We start from the raw sequence: 22,750 nt of genomic DNA, 5'->3' as shown, positions 1-22,750 counted from the left end.
GGGATTAAAGCATGCTTTAAGTAACAGACATTTCTGTATTTTTTCTTCTAGGTGGGGAGGTTTTGCACTCTGTAAAAGGGAGATGACTGATGCAGTCTGGGATGCACAGAGGGGACCCTGCCCTTGAGAGCCTGGACCTTCTCCATGTGATGGGAACACAGCCCCTGGCAGGTGCCAGGCTGCTGCTCAGCCTCTTGCTTGGTCTCATAATAGAGGAACAAAACAGAAGACAATAGTAGTATTGCAAATAGACTGACTTTTTATCCATTTCCAAATGAAATCCCATTCCCAAAGTAATCCCAAAGAAGAAGGATGGTGCAAGCAAGTGCCATTTACCATTTCTAGCCTTGCAACCTCCTGTTTGGTCTAGCTGCCTGCTCTCAGGTACTCCACTAATGATGTCATGAAGGCCACAGCGCAAGCTTGACTTCAAGAACAGGAGCTTAAGGCTAGGACCTTTTCTACAAATTTGAGTCAAAACACTCTAAGCAGCAGGAGACTTTAACCAAGAGCTCGTCACATATATGGTCTGTCATAAAAAACTGTCATCAAGAAGCACATCTTGGCACACCTCTGTTGCAGCATATGCTAGCTGTGGATTTTACTGCTGCTCAAGCAAGGTTGACAGGTGGCTACAAACTGGGGAGACTCTTCTTCATGGGAGACTGCAGAAGGCCGGGGCTTACAGGGCTGCCACTCGGCCTCCGGATCCAGGTTTACGCAGCAGTCTGGAGAAAGTGCAGGAGGAGGCTTTGGATCCAACGCCTGAGAGCAGTCTAGGATATTACCAGGTTGTCCTGGTACAGAAGCAACATCACTGAGCCGAATCACCTCTCTGGCAGATACAGTAAATCATTTTTGTAAAGAAGACCCAGAAAGAGCAACTGTTTAGGCTGCTATTATCACAGCTGCCTTGCAAGCAAACATGCAAATTCTGCCTGCAACAGTTTTCAACAGCACCAGTTACAGGCTAAACTCACTCTGGAGTTAGCAAACATAATGCCCAAGAAACAGAAGCTGCATTTTCTTGTACCACGGCTAAAATTGGCCTTCTGTCTTCACAACTTCCTTACTTTCACTATAGTGTTTTTAAAAGCAGAGAGAAAAAAAAATGGGAATGGGGAAGGATTGAGAGGAGAGCCAGAGAGAGATATCTGGGAAGTTGCAGCAATAGTGATAGGTGATTCACAACAGGCAGAGCAATAATGAGAAAAGCACCAAGAGCCCTGACCTCATTGGCCCTGACAGTAGGAAAGTATGCTGCAGCAGAAAGAGGGTAGAGAGAAATGGAGATACGTGATCTGATGGCATGTGTTGGGACTGCGCACTGTGCAGAGCCCTGGGAGAAAGGGTCGTGGAGCCAGGCTGGGCTCCGCTAACTCCTGCTAGGAACAGGAGAGTTGTAAAGGTGGAGGAGATGAGCAAGGGCTTTTGAATGCCTCCCCCGTTCTGGGGGAACAGAGCTTGTCAAGCACATGCTGCAGAGGCACAGCAGGCAATGGAAAGGGGAGCACACTGGGGCAGGGGGAGCTACACAGAGCTGTTGGTAGGATGGGGAGTGGGGAGGTTGTAGAGGGATCACAAAGGAGAAGGGAGAGCAGGATGCAAGGAAGCACTAGTGTATGAAATTAGTTTGGCCAGTGAAAGCAACGCTGCTTGTGGCTCTCACATATTTGCGGTTTGAACCTGACAAATGCTCCTGCACCACATCGAAGCCACTGCGCATCTTCCAGCCACCATTCACCACGTCACTACCACACTGGCCACAGTAGGAACAGCTGCCCTCCTCCGCTTACCCCATTCTTGCCATCTCTTCACTCTCCTCATCACCATGTCCACACCCTTTGCTCACGGCACTGGTTTTTCCCCTCTCCTTATTCTGTGTATTCCCAAGCAAATACTCCAAGTAATGAGACCTATAAAAATGAGTCTGAGAATGCGAGCCATGTCCTCTTTGTTTCACCCCGCTGCTGACAATCACTTGGCACACAAGCATACACATTTTGACCTACACCTTTTGGAGGGTGGCCTCAAGCCAGAGTCAAGAGCAGACTTAACTAGTCCATACCATGAACCCTAGAGCTCACAAGCATAGGCACACTTGAGCACAGCTGGTGCCTGAGCAGCCTGTACGGCCTCTCTGGGAGGCTACCACACGGGTGGGAGGTGGCACGTGTGGCGCTTGCCATTGTGCCATAGACCTGCTATATTCTTTCAGCTAAACTGAGTTTTCAGGGCAGTATAGAGACAGTTAATCATCATATGCTAACTCAGAAAGATCAACAAAAGATCCTTTATTACGCCTAGGTCTCAAAGTTATCTTTTAAAATACAATTTGCTCACTAGGAAATATAGATGTGTACACATATAGATATATAAAGTGAATGTCTCCTTCCCTACATTTTGCAATAGACACTTTCATTTTATTTATTTGCTTTCAAATACAAACCTTAGCACAAAGTACACTCATGAATAAAAATAATTTTTATTCTACTGAGACAAAAATCCAGAGCTTTCCATACCCTGCTGACAAGGGACAGAGCAGCTGCCTCATATTGGGCAGACACAAGTGACCGAGGCAGAGGATCATCTCCCCAGGAATTTTCATGCTTTTTTATCGACTGATTGCAAGAAGTCTGGAGTTGTTCCAGAAGCCCCATTAGCATGACCTGCCAGCACTCAGAGGAGGACAAGTACAAAAGCAGAGGAATGAACAACTTGACAACAAAGTCACTGTTACTACATCTCTGAATGATTAAAAGACAAACTAGACTATTTAGTATTTCTGTGCTCTTTATGGAATATTGGATTTGAAATGCAATTTAAAAGTCTGCCTGGCCCCAGAAGTATTAATGATTCAGACTTATTGTAAAGAGAGAACACTCAAGGACTTTTAGGGAAATCTCTGATGGTAATACCTTAACTTTGAATCAGCCGTTTTGCTTACATTGCCCTCCGCTCCTCACACACACACCCTTCTTTTAAAAAATACCAGGACTGAATCCTGCCGCTCTGGGATTATGTGCTATTCATCAGTCTAAGCCCATAGTAATCTAAAAAAAAACCCAAAACCAGTGTACAGTAAAAACCTTGCTGCCTTTTCTTTAGCAGCTCCATATGCAACTGACATACACACAAAAAATGAAATCATAGCTACTCAAAGAAATTACGTTCTTGTACAAGCCCAAGCAATCCCCAGAAAGGCTCTGCAATACAACTTATGTTCACACCACCTTTGCCTGCCTTAAACTGTAGTGCTCAAACTACCTGCACGACGAACGTGTCTTCTTTGTGAATGGAATTCCCACTCACTCCCAGTGCACAGCCATAAACTACGCGCACACACAGCTTCTCAAAACAACACTGGCCCTCAAAGTTAATGCTGCATGTAGTAAAATGAGGCTGTTTCTGATATAGATATTTTTCATGAAAAATTACCGTAATGCTTACTGCCTTATTTTACAGCATCTGAGGTCACTGATACAAAGAGAGTTTTGAGGAAATCGGTGCACAGGAGAGGAATCTATGACTGCAGCTCCATGGATCCCTCCGGTCCTGCCTGCAGCAGCCACTGGAATTGCAACGGTCGGGCTCACGCACTCATGGCTGTGGTGTGGGTAATTCAGGGAAAACACGCAGAAAACACTCTCTGCCCCCTGCATGCTGCCACCGCTCATCTCCACTGGCACGCTCCCCAGCCGGCTCACGTGTCCATGCCCAGCTGGAGCCTGGAGGAAAGGTTGCTACGAGAGAGCTTCCCTGAGCAGACGGGCTGCAGTCAAGGATGTCCCTGCGGAGTTGTGGGTGTGAGAAGAGAGAGGTCTCCGTCGTTGCCGGCTGACTTCCCAGCCCCCTCTCCAGGCACTGAGCCAGCTTCTCGCCTGGTTCACTTTCCTCCCCAGCAGACTGTAATATGCTGTTGGGCTCTGTCCTGCATGATCAGGGAGAACGAATATCCTCTACACTCACCATTGGTTTTTTGCTTTGTTTTTCACTCATTCAGAGGATTAAAATAATTTCTGTCAGCCAGCACATCCCCAGAACCTGCTCTGTCCACACAGCTGAGGAAGCTAAGAGCTGAGTGTGGGGACAGGAGAGAGCAGGAAGAAAAAGAAAGAGTGAGAAATGAGCATTACAAAACCCAGCTCTCTGACTGAAAACAAAGTATTACAGAATTACAGCTAGTATGGTTAAAAAAACCCCAGTAATATTGGCATAAACAGATCTCATTTTCAGCAACCCTTCTCCTTCCATCACCTCCTCAGATGTGCCCAAGTAGCTTTTTCAGGGTCCAAGGAATGAACGGGATCAGAAAACGGATCCAGGTTAAAAATAAATAAAAATAAAATTTTTTTTCAAGTGTAGAACAATTCACTAGTCCGGCTCACCATGTGTCAGCAAACAATTTTTCTGACACAGGTGAAGGCACAGTGCAAGTGTGGGAACGAGTGGCTTGTGGCTGGGTGCAACAAGATGCAGGAACTGCTCATGCTAGTGCTGCCATTTAAAGGCAGGCCCACGTAATCACAGCCTCAGTTCCTCGAAATCAAGCTCCTCAGAAATTCCAGGTGGCAAGCCCTAGTAGTTGTTTCCCTTTTATCTTGCATAACCATTTGCCTGGTGCAAACAAAGCAGATAGGAGGGCAATGCTGGCATTTGCTTGGGATGACGTTTCCTACACGCTTACACAGGGGTCCACCGTGACACAGAAGATCCAAAGACGACCCGTCAGGGTATCCTCACGTGTGCAGAGTTTGCTCACTGGATGCAGGATGGCAAGTTCTTGAGAACAAAGGAAAGGTCAGAATTAATTTCTCTCAATTGCTTGTTTAACTTCAATGACATCTTGGGAGCTGGTTAATTCCCAAGATAACATTTATCTAAATATGCCCTTACAGAGGCTTTAAAGATGTCAAATGTTGGCCTTTGTTGCTAGTCCAAGTAATCAAAATATACTGATTTCTCAGCTAAATACCCTGCTGTAGACAGAGTCCAGCGCAAGAGTGCTACAGCTCTCACCCGTATGAACGTATTTTGCGCTGCCTGCTGGGCCCCTTTGATTCACTCAGCAGAAAAACCAGACATATAACCAAAACGCTTCCCACCCCATGTCACAGGAGAGATGAAAGAGAGGCCAGACAATATTTCTTTGTAATACTTACCCACCCAGATACACATAATTTCTGATTCACTGACAAAAAGCCAAAGGTCCATCTTAATAGCAGGGTGGGAAAACCATGACAAATAGGACAGCATAGAGATAAAAGGTCCCCTCTTTACCCACAGAATAGATACAGCACAGGCACACTCTACCTGAGCTTCCCTGCAAATAGCTCAGTTGATTAATCACATGTGGGCACGTTTAATTAACCTACGCATAGAATTTTAGACTGCAAAAAAGGGAGAAACTTACATGACTACAGACCTCCAGTCCTTCCAAAGACGGAAATCCAGTTTCCAGAGCAAACTCGTGGCTTTCTCATTTTCACCCACAAGACAACGTGCTTCCATAAATCACTGCGATTCCATAAGGAGAACCACAAAATGCAGTGCAGCCCATGTTAAAAAACCCCAGTATTTAGAAACAGGATTTGAAGCCTGATACCCCTTTCTCTAACGCAGAATATATAATAACATACTTTTAAAAAGTAAATTAACCTTGTTGACCCCATGGGGTTTTATTATTTGCACTGTAATAGTTCTTTCCTTTCTTCCCACTTCTTTTCCTTAAACCTTGTGGTGTGTACTTGACTTTTTTTTTTTTAAGATTTTTAATTGTTACTGTAGAGTTTTTACATTCTACATTTTCCAGTGGAAAAATGTCCATTTTATTCCTAACAAAGACACATCCATGTCACCACATCCTTGGGAGGCACATGCTGCCACCCAGTAGATATTTCATATAGCAAGTACCCCACAAATGCAAGCAGCCAACACTACAGTTCATTACATGGAACAAGTCAGGAAAGCAGACATGCTTCAACTCTACACTTTCCCACCTGGATTTAGCCTCTGAAGTCAGTGATTCCGGTACTGTATCTGCTGTAGAAACCCTTACTGTTTGGGACAAAGTTTAGGACTCCCATTTTAGACTATCTTTAAGAACAAACAATTAAATTGAGTCTGTGCACAAGAATTTAGTGCAACTTAAAAAGATCCAAATAGCTTTTCCTTTTGCTCTAATAATTTTATTGAAAGTAGCAAACATTTCATGCCTCTTTTAACAGGTTTTGCTGCCTGATGTAGCAAACATGACAGAAATCCTTGTTTTGCACTGACTTGACTGACATCAGTATTTTTCAATCACATTTTTACTTCTTTTTGAGATATTTAAGGTACTTCATATCAATAGTCATAGATTATTTTGAATAAAACTGAATAATGAGAGCACTGATGGTCAGTTCAATTCTTTCCCCTTAGCAGAACTCGTCATTCCTCTAAATAGCATTTTCTGAATATAAATCTGTTTTGTGAGTCTGATGATTCAGTAGAGTCTGTAAGATAACTAGTATACACAAAGTTTGATAGAATATTTAATAAAAAAAAAATTCCATGTCTTTTTTTGCCCTTCATTATTGGAGAGTAGGCTGCTCATTTACTATATGAAGCTATAAAAGTGATTGCTTTAGAGACTGGGAAAAGTAATTTTCTTACTTAGTTGATTTAGGCGACAAAGCACATTACCGCTTAAAGGAGGACTATAATACTATCAGTAAAAGCATTACTAAAGTTGGATTGTGGCTTGCTTTCTTTGCCTAATTATAATTGCATATGTTTTTACTATAAAAGAAAGCTATTTTAAATATAATAGAGAGATTAGTAAACTCACACACTGGTTACCCCACCCCGCTTCAAAGACTCTTTTCTTTATTTGGATTAGCATTATGAAGAACTAGATTTGTTTATATACCTCCTAGATGAAACATCCAAGAATTCAGGGACATTTTTTCATCTTAACACAAGAGAAATTAGAATGACAACTTTCTATGAATGAACAAGGCTAAATCCCTACCAAAAAATGCAGCGACTATTTATCCCTATATCTCTTTTTAACTTATCAACATGATTTCATTCTGATATTTATATATTCTAAAATCATCAGTATTGGCAACAGTCACTTCTAAATGTGCTGACTAGCAATAACAACACTTGTGCAATCATTTCCAAAATGTGGTTCTTGGACATCTGTAGCTCTGCTTTGGGTTCTGTTGGTTTCCTTCCTGTGAAGGAGAAATCTCAACTCTGGAAGGTACGAAAGCATACAGCAGGGCAGGTGAAGAGGTGAGGACAGAGTACGCCTCCTCAGAGAGCAGTATTATTTGGTCCTAAACTACTGCTTTTTATTTTTACAATACCTTCATAATAGAATCAATTTTTTTCCTGCGCTTTCATTAACTGATTCTCTGAGCAGCCCTAGAGTATTATCTCCAGGCTACCAAAAGCCAAGAGCACTAGCTGACCTGGACGCGGCCATACAAGGAAAGCAGAGGCACAGCCAGAACCAACCCGGGTCTGCCAGTGGCGCAGCCGCTTTCTTTTACTACTACTCCTCACTTGTCTCTCAGCATCTTCCCCTACCTCTTTCTTTTGATCCTGTCCTATTATCCTGCCAAGTCAGCCTTTGGCTTTTCTATTTTTTTTCAGATCATTCCTATCTCAATTCCAATTATTTTTCTCTCCTTTCATCTACGTTGTCACAAGCCCACAAACACTTCTCCTTTTGCCAGCATTCTTTTCTGATCTTTTCCTAAATTAATTACTCAGTTTTCTGTTTCTGCCCTTCTCTTTCAGCTGATTCATTCCTCCCTTTTATTTCATTTTCCCCACTACTTTCCCCCCACATAATTCTTCCTCCCTCTTCTTCGCTCTCTCCCGATTCACCCTCAGTTCATCATTTCACTCTTGCCCACTCAGTCATTGTTTCATTTATCACATATATTCATTCAGTTATTCATTCACTCTCCCACTCCAATTACTTGAGGAACATATTTTATTCTCTAACTACGTAAGCAGCACGATATATTCTCCAAGCCTTTACAAATAAATTTGTGGAAAGGAAAAAATATTTTTTTGTAAGAGTTTTAAGGCTAACCACAGTTTTGGGGTGCCAAGTGTGGTCCTAATTTAATTTTATTTAGTATGTGCTAGGACTCCTGTAGGTATTAATTCATGATATACAACCCAAAGATAGACAGAGGAGATTGCTGATGGTTGTTGCAGATTGGAACTCTGGGAATTTCTTCTTGTTTTCTTAGTCCAAACAACAACTAAAGCTGAGCTTTTGCTTCTCATTATGGGCCTAAGGCTCTTAAAAGAACAAGGCACTTTTACAGTCTCTTCTTTTATAAAAAGCAAGCATGTAGAACAGACACTGCAGCTATGCTGCAGCACACTGAAGAGTCTCACGCTTGATTTACTATTGTTCTGACTAGCCCATTGGATGCGTTTTTGAGGACTTCAGCATTCTGGTTTGCTCACCCAGATACTTCATATGTTAAGATGGAGGCATTTTAAAGAGACAAATGGACACGCCTCAATGTCAAAAGCAGGAAAATCCACACAGTGCACTGAGGAAAAACAAAAAGCACGTGAGGAAAAATGCTTTGTCTTTGAGGAAATACATAGAGGAATCAAATCAATAGCTTGTCAGTTCGCAGTTTTTTAACACAGATTGACTTTCATCCAAACAGCTTATTTGAAATGTAGAAAGCAAAATAAAAGGAAGCCACAACTCCACATTAGCTGGGTGAAGGACACATGCAACATACTGTCAATAAAAGTGACAGCGCACTGAAATCATGGAGGATTTCAGTGTCCCAGAGGGACTAGACCACAAGGATCATCTCATTTCTCCACTGTAAATATCAGCAACTATCTGTGAAGGACATGAATATAGCTATATTACTCCCCTGTGACATCTTGAACTGGTGGAGAATCAGGTCTGTAGGACTTCCCTTTCTTCTCCAAACCACACAGGACAGAGAGAATTAGCTCGAGGACACTAAGACACAGAGACGGACCAGTTCAGAGCCATCTGGGATGGCAGCAGGGCACAGGACAGGGGCTGTATAACTGGACTGCTTGCAGCTGCACACTGGGATCCCTACAAAAGTGAGGCCAGAAGGCAGCATATGCACCTCTAGTCCCAATAATCACATCGTGGACGTGGTGCCAATCCCTTCAAGGCACTCACCCTAAGCTGCAGGAGAAAGTGCAGCCATTATTTCAGAAGCCCATCTGAAGTAGCTAGCTGGATGCACACCCAGAAAAGCCTGAGGGATGAGAGCGCGAGGCAGCAAGACAAGGGATAGAAAGGAAAATCAATTAGATTTGCACTATAAAATGCATGTAAACTGTGAATTATAAAGATTTGATGGTGAACATGGCTGAATATCGATATGAAGTATGATGAATGCATGGGCAAGCAGGCAACTCCTGCATGAAAACAATGACAGATCAAACTGAAAGCAGTACTAGACATTAACAGGATCATATGAAGCACAGGACAGTTCTGCCTGGGGGGAGCTCGATCAGGTACTTGGAATAAAGACTGCTGCTGTAGGACCTCTGCCTTGTGTATTACAGAAGACGAAAATGAATGGAGCAAATAAGGCTAGGATTCAAGAGAAAAAGGACAGTCTCATATTTTAAGTTGCTTGAGACTACCCAGAATATTCGGGTCCCACAGCTGATGTTCCACAAAGTCGCTCTGCATGAGAGAGAGCAGGGCAGGGCTGAAGCAAATCTCATTTTCTGAGGACTTAGTTTGAGCCCTTGGGGTCTAATCTTGTTCACAATGACACTGATACATATTAAGTGCTACACAGTGATAAATACTCTTTAAAAAACCAAAACAGAACAAGCAACAGATTGTGTGTGCCACAAACTGACATCAAAATAAGTGGATGTCTTAGCTCCTCCGTGTCTTATTTCTTCATCTGTAAAATAGGAATTAAGCTATTCCTCCATTTCCTGCGAGCATCATGAACATTTGTTCTTGAATATTCATGAAGCACTCTTATCTCAGTGTTAATACCACAGGAAAAAAAAGGAAACAAGTTTGTCCCCAGATGAGATCTTGACCAGTGCTCAGTAAGCAAAAGAAGAGACAACACAATGAAAATGATAGTGAAATAAAATATTCTATACATGCTTATATGAGCATAAGAATGTGTGTGCATTGAATTTGATAAGGTCCAGTGGGAAGAAGATTACATCATATTCAACTGAAGTCTGTATCATAACTGCAAACAGCTTGATGGTACAGAAAGACATGATACAGGGAATATATTTTTACATACCATAAATGATTGCTTCATGGATCAATTAGAGAATGGTCAAGCTAAGAAGATACTCTTGATTTATTTTGAGCAATGCATAGTATTGATTCAAGCTGCAACTATCAAAAAGCCTCTGTAACCATGACCACACTGTACACCAGCTCACTATCTTTTTAACAACAACATTTGCATTCCACTAGCCCATTCTGGTATCGTTTAATTTCAGAAAGAAGACCTTCATAAGATAAGGATGTATGCTAAGAGAAAATCAAAGGCCAAAGAGAAAAAGTCTTTACTGGTTTCCTGGCAATACTTGAAAACATTTTAATAGAGGTTCAGCATAAATGTATATGATTACCGAAACCAAATACCCCCCTCCCAAGACATGGTGCAAGGACAGTTAAAAGAAAAGCTAAAGAAGAATGTTAGAGATAAAATGGTATCCTTCAATAAGTAGATTTGAGTCCAAGTTAGAAAAGGGAAGAGAGAGAAGGGAAGAGAGAAAAGTAAAATTAAACTCAGGCAAACTAAATGTAAAACTATACAAAGTCAATAAAAAAGATTTTGAGGAAACATGGATACTGAAGCTGCAGAACACATCGCTACTGTGCATAGTGTTTTGTGGATGACAAAAATACAAATAGATTCAAAAGTGATTGCACAAATTAAAGGAAAAAAATCATCCAAACACCACAACAGATAGCTGAACTCCATGACAAGGCAGTTTCTAACCTACAAATCGCTAAAAGGATATACAGAGTAAGGGGAATATCATCTGCCACTTGTTTCAGTTGTTTTATTCCTTCTGTAAGTGCGTGGTTCTACTGACCCCAGCAGTGCAGAAGGCTGACCTTCAGTTTGTTGCCATTGTCTTATGGCTGAGAACAGTTGCTCTGTGACCCTTTGCTTAGGAACTGTTATTTTTGAAAGTTTGACATTGCACCATCATAATGTTCTTTTGACATGATTTTGAAGCTTAGTATAGCTATTATGTAGTCCTATAACTCTGCTGGTATTTTTCTCATCACTTTATGCAAACATGACTACTGAGATCAAATGCATCAAAAGCAGGGACTGTTTTGTTTCGAATCACTGAAGTGACTGTCAATTTCTGCACTACATAATTACTATTTGCACACTAAATATAGTTAATATTCTGTCCAAAGGAAGGAAAAGATGCTGAATGCACTGTTCTCAAGTGTAAGCATTAGAGACAATCACTCCATAAGGGTGTGTAATAAGCGAATGGAAATGATGGAAAGTAACGTAGAGATATCATTCTGGGGACTTTTCTTCCAGTTGAATTACTTTACAACAAGCTTAACGTAATTTACTTTCCAACCATTAGGCTGTGTAAAAATTCATAACACACCAAAGTGCTGTAGAAGCCTAAGGTTAATTTGAAAATTGATATAGGAGGTTACCAGAAAGATCAGTATTAGCATGATAGTGGCAACTCCTTGTTATAAAGATAAAGCTTGGTAACTAGTACTGTATAAGGCAGCAAGATTTGGTCACATGGGTTTACTTTATGGTACAATCGTGCTGTATGCCACAACCCAAGGGCAGGCATGGTTGAGTAGCCTTTCCAAACTATTCATCAAATGAAAACCAAATGGTGTCAGTCAAACAGTGTCAGCTTGGTTTGGACATTTTTTAATGCTCTTAGATGCTTTTGACAACTTATATAACTTTGAGCACACAATACTTTAATTGCAGGTCTGAAACAGAAGTGTTATACTGATGGAGCTAAGCAGGGAAGAAGCTAGAAGAACATAGAAACATGTACACAACTTTAAAGATCCAAGTGTCTGTGTCATGTCACTTCAGATGATGGTCTTCTCAGAGCTGCTCAGGTTTGTAGTTGCATTTCAGTCTAGATGACATAAAAAACTTGAACAAGGTGAGAGACCAAAGACTCACCATCACCGGGAAGGCTGAAGCCTGCTCGCAGGCTGTAGCAATCAAAAATACACGAAATCATACCAGCGAGACTGCTGTGACTGACCAAGGCACAGTTCTAGCAAGACAATCAGGCTTCAAGTGGATATGAAACATGTGGGAACCACATGAATGGACAAGACAAAATTCACCAACAATAAATTAACCTGCTTCCTTTAGACCGTTAGTGTTCATCTCTTTTCACGATGAGATAGTATTAGTGCTTTCACATACAAGAGAAAACATGGGGTGCCAAAATTTCTGCAAAGGGAGCACAGCTACCTAACAAATGTTTTCTGAGCTCAGATGGCCCTGGCAGCTCTTACCAGCTCTTCCAGTAACTGTAGGTAGGAACTTGCATGCTACCCATATGTTTTAAAAATGTCACAACTAATTTCTGCTAATGCCATCCGTTATTGGTTCCTCTGTACTAAAAAGTGTCAGTGACTCAAACCAACCACTGCCATACAGGGAGAATCCACTCCAGCATGTAAACTATCAAGCAAAATTTGGAGATGATCCCTGTGGTATGAACTTGCTATGTTGGACCTGACTAGTTACTACCAGACAAAAGCAATTTGGCTGTTCACAAGATGGCTGGATTACCAACACTCACAGTTGTGCCAGAGCTTATGAAATACAAAAGTGCCCATTTCTGTCAAACCCATGAATACACACGCATTAGTAACAGACTCAAGTGCAAGGACATTTGCAAACTGAAATTATGTACTAAAATACTGATCAATCTACTGTGAAAGACTTTTTCAATTACAAATTTCAAAGCAGAAAAATTACGATATTGTTTCTACTAAACACCTAGCATCTTAAAAGTGCCTTACAGAACATCTAGCCTTAATTCATCAAGAAAAATGTAATATTATTTATCTATGGGTCTTTGAAACAATGGCTACAGATATTGGAAAGCATATGACTGGTATTTTATAATGCAAAAGTATACATTACCAATGGAAGGGTACTGTCCCTAGGAACACAGCCATTCCTCTCAGCAAAGGTATTAATTCTAAGTAAAGTCTACAGACACAGATGCTGTAGAGCTTAGAATTAGAATTTATTGCTTGCATATCTGGCTCTGGTGGGCACCGAGGTTTTTGCTTAAGTGAACCTTTTTCCCTCTCCTTTGCAAACCAAGCCACTACAACCCAAGGCCCTGGTTGCCTTCGGAATTTAAATTATAGTGAGGTTTGGTTTGGTTTTTTTTTTTCTCTCTCTATTGGTTGTGGATGTGACAGCCTCATACTGCCAATTCTCTCATGCTAAAGAACTCTGTAAGGCAGGCCATGCCTAAATCTTCTTAAAGCTGGTTGTCTTCAGACTCATAAGAGAAAATAAGGTGTTTCACATTGTGATCTATTATGGTGCCTAATTTGGGGATATTTGTGTGTCCAGTGGAAGTTTTATTCCCAGATTAGGCATCTAGTTTCCTATAGAACCTGTAATAAAAACTGGACTATCAGTACCCCTCATTTGGAATTGCACAGAAAGATCGATTCTCCAATGAAGTTTCGAAATCCTGTCCTACAATCAGAAGCTTAAAATAATTCTTTCACAAATTAGGGCAAGATATTTCTTTCAGAATACATCTGGTGGCAGTAGAAGGAGCAGGGACTGGAAGCCAGGCTTCTTCCATCCCAAATGAATGTGTGACTAATAGAGAGTCATCTTTATATGCAGACAGAGATTAGAAGATTTTCTACAAACTGTTAGAGCTCGAATAGGAGGGACCGAGGGAGCGTCACTACAGAATACCCTCTGCAGTTCCCAGTCCTTTGTGATTGCAAACTCCATTTTATGAAGTTTAAGATTTTCAATACTAGCTTAAATAATTTGCTTTCTGTCAGGTGCCTGGTATGGTAGACAGCTCTTCTTCAAGTTGACAATTTAGAAACCTTCAGACAGAGTGGGATTTTTAACCTAATCTGCAACTCAGGCAGATGTTCTGTGTCAAAGACACTGTGTATCTATATGCATGTCTAAGATGTAACAAAAATGCTACCCACCTGCTCTTTTCAGCCACGTTTCGTAAGGTTGGATATGGCTTACCTTACATTGCAGGATCTAGCTCCCCAACTGAAACAAGTGAGAAACATTGCATATGAGTTCTCATGGGATTCAGACATAAAACCAATGCTGAACATTTCCTCGCTATCAAGACATTAGTGGATGTGTGCACACTTCACAACATAAACTGAGGTAAGAGAGTTTAGGTGCCTAAACAGAAAGATGTCTACCCAAAAGCCAACCAAGCAGGAGTGTCTCCATGTTAGTGTTGCCTAGATGTTAGGTAGATACTTGAATGCTTGAATCTCTGATGCAAAACTGGTACCTGCTTCTTTCTTTTAAGGTGGGATGCAACTAGTTTTGGAAATTCTGCTCGGTATTTCTCATTACGCAGAACTCTGTCAAAGTTATTATACAGGTTCTAAGAGGCAAAGAACATAATGAGATCTTTCATCTTGGAACTGGCTTTAAGATTGCTTGTCACAGGCTGAAAGTTGTTGAGAAAATACCAGGAAACACTCTCCAGCAGCAACTAATAAAATCTAAATCAAAGCATGCATCTACTCTGTTGTGGGTAGCCAAGGAATATAAAATAATAATAAAAAAGGAACAAGGCCAGATTAATAATAAATCAAAATAAAAAAATGAATTTAAAATCACATGTCAAAGGCCTTGCCAGTACAATTTTCATTATCTGCCTTTGGAACGCTGTCATATTTTAGGGTATGGCTTAGGCAGAGTTTTAGAAAAATGTCAACATTTAAAATCTGAAAGGAATGGAAGAAGGATTTCTCCCCCTCTGTTTTCATCCACCTTTGTTTAACTCTATGAAACTCAGATCCAAATTACTTGCTACCTGCACGAGGACTCACCCCTAGTCTACTGGTCCTCTCAAAGGATCCTGCTCACTTTTTCCTGGAAAATCATAGGGAAAAATGAGTCTATTTTTGGTACTGCTGAATTTTAAAGGAGCAGGAGCTTATCCCATCTTCAACACCCTTCCCTCTCACACAGTCTTGGAGAATCCAGCCTAGGAAAGACTGATCAAGAAAGCAATGGAGCTACAACTCCATTCAATACCTTACATAAAACCATCAACTGAACTTCAGCTCTCAAGAGCACTCTTTACACTCCTATGGAGCATGCATCATGTAATATTATTTTTATGGTACATTGTGCAAAAACTGGCCATCTGGACAGGCAGAAATCTCTTCAAGACCCAGCTTCAGGATTCCAGCTTCCCATTGTATGAATGGAGTGTATTTTTTTCTAGTCTTTCCAATGTTTTTATATTGATTCTCAACATTATCTTTTCATGAAGAGGAATAACAGGCTTACTTAGAATTATAGAATCACAGAAAAACCCAGGTTAGAAGGGTCCTCCGAAGATCATCTGGCCCAATCTTTCATGGGAAACGGAGCCTAGATGAGATTATCTAGCACCCTGTCCAGTCACATCTTGAAAACCTCCAGCGACTGGGACTCTGCCACATCCCTGGAGAGGTTGTTCCAGTGAATGATTGTTCTTAACAGTAAAAAAATTCTTTTGCTTTCTTTCTTTCTTATGTTGAGATGAACGTACTTAAATACATAAACTTATGTTCTCCTTCCAAACCATTACGGAACTATTAAAACCAGCTCTGAAACCAATCTAGACCTTTCCCATATACCAGAGCCAAATACCTATGAGGCCACTCCTCCCAGGGGCTTGTCTACTTTCATCTGAAAATTGCCAGGGATAGCTCTTATGAGCTCATAATCTGCTCAGTCCACTGTCCCCATATTTGGAACATTTTCTCTAATACCGAAACCAAATATTCTGGTCTGAATATAAATCAATGTTGTCATGGTTTACCCTACCAACAGCTTTCACAAAAAACTAAGTTCCCCCCAACCCAAACATCTTTTAGGCACAGAGAAACTTATCAGGAAATTCCCCCACAACCAGACAGGGAAAGGGAACACGATTATGGCCAAAGGTAAGAACTCCTCATGTCCCACAAGCATCACAGCTCTAAAACTATGCAGCACCTTAAGTGTGCCAACAGAAGCAGACAGAATATGGGACTAAACACATTTCATCTGACATATAAGTCATAATCACTATTGCTGTCCATCATGCAACAATTTCATTAAAATGAAAGTATTATGTTAGGCATAAAGGCATTACATGAGCTTTGAGCTTTCTGGTGCCATGGCAGATTAAGCCTATCTAAACCAGGTTCCAGTGGTCCTACCTCCCTTGCCAACCCCAGCTATGTGCTTCTTATCTCTGTGTTGTACCCAGCATTTATGCCTGTGAGATCATACACTGAGTAATGCAGAAATCTAATGCAAATGACAATTAAGCCAGCCAAAATAAAGCAGTTTGTAGCCAAATCAGCCCCCTGAACTGTCTTACCACATGATCACTGGTGCAAGGAAGAAGGCAGGGACAACATATGGTGGGGAGGGCAAAGAGGAGGCTGGGATCATGCATCTGCCCAGATATAAACTGATTTAAATTGTCATGGAACGGTATCTATTAGTGTTTGCAATCTAAAGCGCACAAATAAAAGCACAAAAAGCTTCTAGAGCTCCACTTTCTACTTATTTCTTTGTATCTGTGAGGTAATATAACTTTAGTTTCTCTGTTTTGGTTGTATCTGGTTAACAGAGAGTGTAATCCTGGGCAAATGTGCACAAACTGCTCAGTGAGTAACAGCTGCATATGTGATCTAGTGATTGGATCCTGCCTTGGCACCAAGACTTTCTAATATTCTCCAGTTTCATTGCTAACATTCAATAGCTATTAGTTGAGTTAGCTTATTTTTTTTTTTTTTAAATCACATTGTGACATGGACAGACTCCTCTTTTCATATCTGCCTCAGCCAGCACTGACTAAACAAAAACCATTCCTTGCAAATATATGAAAAATGATTCATGAAAAGGGAGTACTGGGAAAAAAGCAAATAGAAAAGGAATGAAGCAATGCAAATTGAAGAAAGGAAATCCATTGGCATGTCTTAAAAAGCATTAACACGGTCAGCTAAAATAAGATTGTAATTAGTAAGGGATTTAGATTCTGTACACACAAGAAATGATACAACAACCTGCTAATTGGAGACAATACTATTCAAATGTTACTGAGGAACAAAGACTGGTATGTAATTATGTGCAAGGAGTGGGAGGGTTACAAGAAACATTTCAGTCTAGTAGACTGAACCACAGCCGAGAAAAGGCTAAAATAACCTTGAAAACAAGCATTAATAAGCTACTGTCACAGCAAAAGGAGGATAAAGAAGAACATGTTTGTTTACACAGTGAGCCAAATTTTGCCTACAGGCAGACCTACCTTTTACAAGAGAGTCATATACATATGTGCATAGTATTTGTATACATGTGGGAAAGTGAAATATAGCTTTAACATTAACTGTAGAGAAGCAAGACTTCACACCCTAGGACTGCATATTACAAAAAGTCCTATAAAAATAACATCATAGTTTATAGCCTGTTTAGTAATACTTTTGACAACATGAGCTGGAAGAACTCATACGGGGTTGATTTTTTTAAATTACAAAAATATATATTTTCTTAATTATGACTATAGAAAACAAATGCTCGGATCTGGCTTCTGATGCCTGTGCTGCCATTAATAATTGCTAGTTGTCCCTGAGAGGCAGAAACAGCAAGCGACCTCACCTAACAGTGATGTTGTAAAAAAGAAATTCATTAATACTGTATTTGCAGAGCACTCAGATACCACAATGAGAAGCAGCACAGAAAACCCTATGAGGAAATTAATCATTCTGCATTCAGTGCAGGGTCTGGCAGATGTGCAATAAAGAAAGCCTGGAGACATACATTAAATATGAAGATAAAAAAAGATTCTAGCCATTACCAGCAAAAATAATATCCCTGAATGAGCATCCTCTACCTTAGGCATTAAATGTTTGACGTATTCTCATTCAATACAAGGGAAAAACTTCTGATTAATGTGGTAAGATTACAGCAAATACCAGCCAGTTGTTCTATGCAAAATATAGAATCTGATAATGTAATTAAAGTCTATCATAAATATATGTTCTGGGACTAGCATTTCCTCATTTCCACATGCTTAATTTTGCAACTAAATAACACTCCCACAGCAATTATTAGCAAATGTACATTATCTTAGCACTCAGAGTCTCCTGTCACCACAGCTCTAGGTGTGTTATGTAGCACAGTAAATCCATGTTTCAAGCTGCAGCTTGAACCTGCTTCTGTAATCAAGCTACTCTGTTTTATAGCTAGCTCAAGAGAGTCAGGATAGCAAAGACATGACAAAAAGAAGTTTAACAGTGGCAACAAACCTGCAGAGTTCACAGCCAGCTCAGATATCTGTACTAACATTCCAACTGTAAATTACCAATTTTATTTTACTCTACACCAGTTCAGTTCTGCTCTCCCATCCACATAAGTTATGCTTTATCTTACCCCATCAGCTCAAATCTGAAGTCAGATTTCAACTTTCTCCTCTGTTAACCAGTAGGGACGGCTGCTGGAGAGGAAGGATGTGTAGGGAGGACTCTAGGATGCACCCCTGGGTTGGAAAAGGTCTATCAAAGCTGCTTTCTACTGTACTTCAGAAATGGGGAGAAGAGGCAAGGGGGCTCCATGCATGCCTGTCTAGAAAAATGAAAGATGTGCTAGAATAATCTGGCTGGCAGAAGTATTCTCAACATCTGTGCTGAGATGCAGCAGTGCTGTAACATATTATGGTTCCTAGTACAAAAAAAACCCCACTGCATGAGACAATATGGATGACCAAGTACAGTTCTTCAAGCAACTACACATAAACCCATGCCACTCTGTCAAGACTAAGACTTTTTCCTGGGCTACTTAAGTCAGAAAGGGCACACTACCTGAAGATGCAGCATGAGGTAGATAACCATCAGCTGAGGAACTGCAGCATCCTTAAAGGTTCCCAGGTAGTACATCAACAGGTAAATCCTGGGGCTGACACCCAAATTATCCCTCATCCTGACCCCAGGAATCAGCCTGCAGAGCCTGTGGGCACAGCTCAGGGGTTCTGATCACCCAGTCTGCTGAAAAGAAAGGCAAGGCTCTGCCACCTTCTCTGTGCAATAGCAACTGTCTCTCACGTTTAGTAGGACAGCCCACTACCTGGAGACAGTCTGCTCTTGCATACAATCTGCCTTGGAAAGAAGAGGCTAGCCTATGCTTACCTAGCAAGGTGAAGGCAGGCTCAGGAACGCATGAAACTCCCAGAGCCTCATAGGCTATGCATGTGCTTTCTCTCCATGCTACTGCCCATGGCTTAGGCTCCAAGCATATTTGCTATGTAGGAACAATCAGCTCAGTTGATTAGCTGGTGAACCAGAAAGTAGTGCTTGGACCCTCCTCTGCCTAATTCAGACAGACACCGCAAGTGGGAGTTTGGGTCTGTTCAGCCAAATGTATTCTGCTTCTCCATCTTGAGAAGCTCCAAAACTTGGCTGAGCTATTGAGATATTTACTGCTTGCTTTCCCACAGGAGGAACATTTCTACTAAAACAGGTGCATGGCATACTTTCCAAGACAAATCTGACCAGTTGCAGGGGGAAAAAAATTTGGTTATTTTCATGAATATACGTGTCCAAATGATGATGCACAGTTCCCTTTCAAGGACCAATTCTGACTGATTTCTGAGGATGCAGGTTGCCAGTGCCTCAGAAGCAAAAAGATCAATAATTTTAGTAGTCAGATCTCCCAGGATAGCACAGCAAAGCTTAATGATATGTTTGTCCTCAGCTAAGACAATGGTAGTAGGTAACAGTAATTTTTTACTCCAGCAGACATGAAAAAGGCTAATATAGATACATTTCCCATTTACTGTGTTATTAATATTACTGAACAACAAACCTAAATGCAGGTGAAAGACTTGCAACAGAGCTGGCAATCACCCTGTCATAATCAAGACGTGCTAACAAAAATATCAGAATTCATAGAAACAAGCAAACCAAAACATGGAATGAGAAAACAACCATTCATAGTGAGAAAATCAAGAAGTTATAATATTGATTTTTGAAAAAGGCCAACAGTACACAAAGATATCTACAATTACAGCGTTCAAAAACGATGACAGCAAAACCCACAAGAATTACTATATAAAAGTGACTTTCTTCGATTCTTTGTAGCTCAGAGCACTCAAATATATTGATCACTTCATTTGAATACTCTAAAATTTCCTGTCTTAGAAATCTGAGCAAGGCATAAAGGAAACTGAAGCTAGTAAAATTGTAAAGGCCTATGTTCTGTTTGTTTGTTTGTTCAAAAAGCTCACCGGTCTGATTAATTCCCGCATAAACTGAAGCAAGTGTTAATGACAAACATCACTTCCTTTTCTAGCTAAAATTTTTGCTCATCTTCTTTTGAAAGAGGATAGTTTTTGATATTGGGTATTATCAATAAATGATAGATAAAATATCTGTTGCCAGGTACATCAATATAAATGTACAGGCCCTACCTCTCATCTCCTCTGACTGGAAGCTCGGGACACTACAATCACAGGGAAAAGAAGCCACGTTTTCAAAGACAGTTTCACTGACATCGATATTAAAATACCTATTTCTTTTTCAACACATCAGAAAAAGATAATTCCTTACTTCACAGATGTCTGACAAAGCTCATGTTTTCTCACTGGTTATCAAAGGATCAATATCACTTTTGGTTACGGAACAGAAACAATCAAAGCCCTGGAACAGGCAGTGTGGTGAAATGACAAGTCTCTTTAGTTATTACATTTAAATAACATGCCAGTCTTGATCAAAAGATGATCTCTTTAAGGGACCAGGACTTCCATTAGTAATTTTATTTTACTTGCCCAGTCGGGAGACTACAAGGAATTTAAACAAATAAAGATTGGTTTTTGTTGGGAAAGGGTGTTCTTTATTCTTTACCATAAACAGACACGTTATGTTAGGGTGCCGCTACACATAGCAACTGCTTTGCTTAATTCATTTTTTAGAATTCCCTGTGTGATCCATACAGTAATCTGTGTCAAAAATGATCACCATCAAAATATATAGGTTCTTTTTGCCCTTTGAAAAATGTATCCTACTCTTAAAATCATACTTTTACCAGATGATAGAGATAATTAGCATATCATTATTCATGAGAAGTGTGTGTGAGATTGTTAGAACTCCTAAGAGATTCTAATTTCTTCCAGCATTTCTTAAACTCTCTTTGCTATTTTGCCACACAGTTTTACGTAAAGCAAGTTTAGTCATGTAGTGCCAGTGTGCAATCTCTCTTTGGATAGGGATTTTAAGCCTCAAAACAACAATTAGGACAGCAGGCACCTAAGAAATACATGTAGCACAGAAAGTCTTGTCAGTTGGCTAAATCTGACTGATGGTCTATTTTCCAGTGCTTCAGAATCATCAGTACCATAAACATATTGTTTCACTAATTTATTTTGCCATTGCTGAAAAGAGGAAACTATCTTGTCCCACAAGGTATGACAGCAGTCTCTCAGGTTACGTTGCCTACCATTCACATGGCTATAATGAGTTTAAACATCTGTCTAATCACTGCACCACCTTTTTGACCACTTGCAAACTGCATCTACTTCAACTACAGTAACAGAGTTTCAGATTTTTGATAACTATGAACCAGAGAAAGCTGAAGGATTATAGCGTAACAGTACTAAACCAATCGTGAGCATCTTATACATCATCTGAGCCTGCATTTTAAGTAAAAGGAACATTACGTAGCAGTCAATGGCATAACAACATAAAAGACCTTGGTCTTACCCTTTGTTTTCAAGTCGTTTAATACCTTTGATTCCACGGGCAGTATATCACTCACTAGTTTTATCTCAATATTTCGGGATGCCAGTTCAAGCAGTTTTTCAAAAAGACGCTGACCCTGGGAAGAACATTAAAGGAAAGCAGAAGATGTAAGACACAGAATTGTTCAAACAGCATATCAACAAATTAAAGATGCATGTTAAAACAAAAACATATTGCACAACTGCTGAGTAAATATGTTCCTAGATATGGTTAAATCTACGCTAAAGGTTAGCAACTCAACTTTTTCTTGGAGAAATACTGTTTTAAAGGCCAAATTTGCCTCTTCCTTTTCCCAGACTGTGCAATACTATTGATGACAGGTGACACGCAGAGCATGAAGTGTCCGTTTTTTTTTATGCTGCATAAACATTTTTATATTAACTTTCTTCTAAATAATTACATTCTGTTAAATCAGGATAAAACGTGCAAGGAAAAGAGTTAATTACACTTATTCTGTATTGAATAATCTTTTGTAAGTAGGTCTAATCATAGTACAATACATTTTCAAGTGGTCGCATGCTCATCTTTACATGAGCTATACCAGGAAGGAAAACAATAATGCTATTCCTTTTTACACTGTTATAACTTTACTATTTAAGCCCTGTTTCTAACACAGAACAAAAAAAGGGAATCTCATACTGAACTAGATATTTGTTAAAACAGAAATCAAGATATTTGTTTCACATGAAAAACAAA

At 40.2% G+C, this 22,750-nt stretch overlaps 1 protein-coding gene across 3 annotated transcripts in view; it reads right to left on the bottom strand.

Moving 5' to 3' along the window:
* Positions 1 to 22,750, bottom strand: part of PLD5 (phospholipase D family member 5) — a 189,383-nt gene that overhangs the window by 41,916 nt on the left and 124,717 nt on the right. For all 3 annotated transcript variants that reach the window (XM_087776601.1, XM_009463536.2, XM_087776602.1), the window contains one exon: positions 22,016 to 22,130. In XM_087776601.1, the coding sequence (XP_087632727.1) occupies positions 22,016 to 22,130 (115 nt within the window). The remainder of the gene's footprint in view (positions 1 to 22,015; positions 22,131 to 22,750) is intronic.

This window comes from Nipponia nippon, unplaced genomic scaffold, assembly GCF_047370975.1.
Source record: "Nipponia nippon isolate SJK-2023a ecotype South Korea unplaced genomic scaffold, ASM4737097v1 scaffold_4, whole genome shotgun sequence".
Classification (NCBI taxonomy): domain Eukaryota; kingdom Metazoa; phylum Chordata; class Aves; order Pelecaniformes; family Threskiornithidae; genus Nipponia; species Nipponia nippon.
The sequence above is the reverse complement of the archived record's forward strand: the minus strand, read 5'-3'. Positions and strand labels throughout refer to the sequence as shown.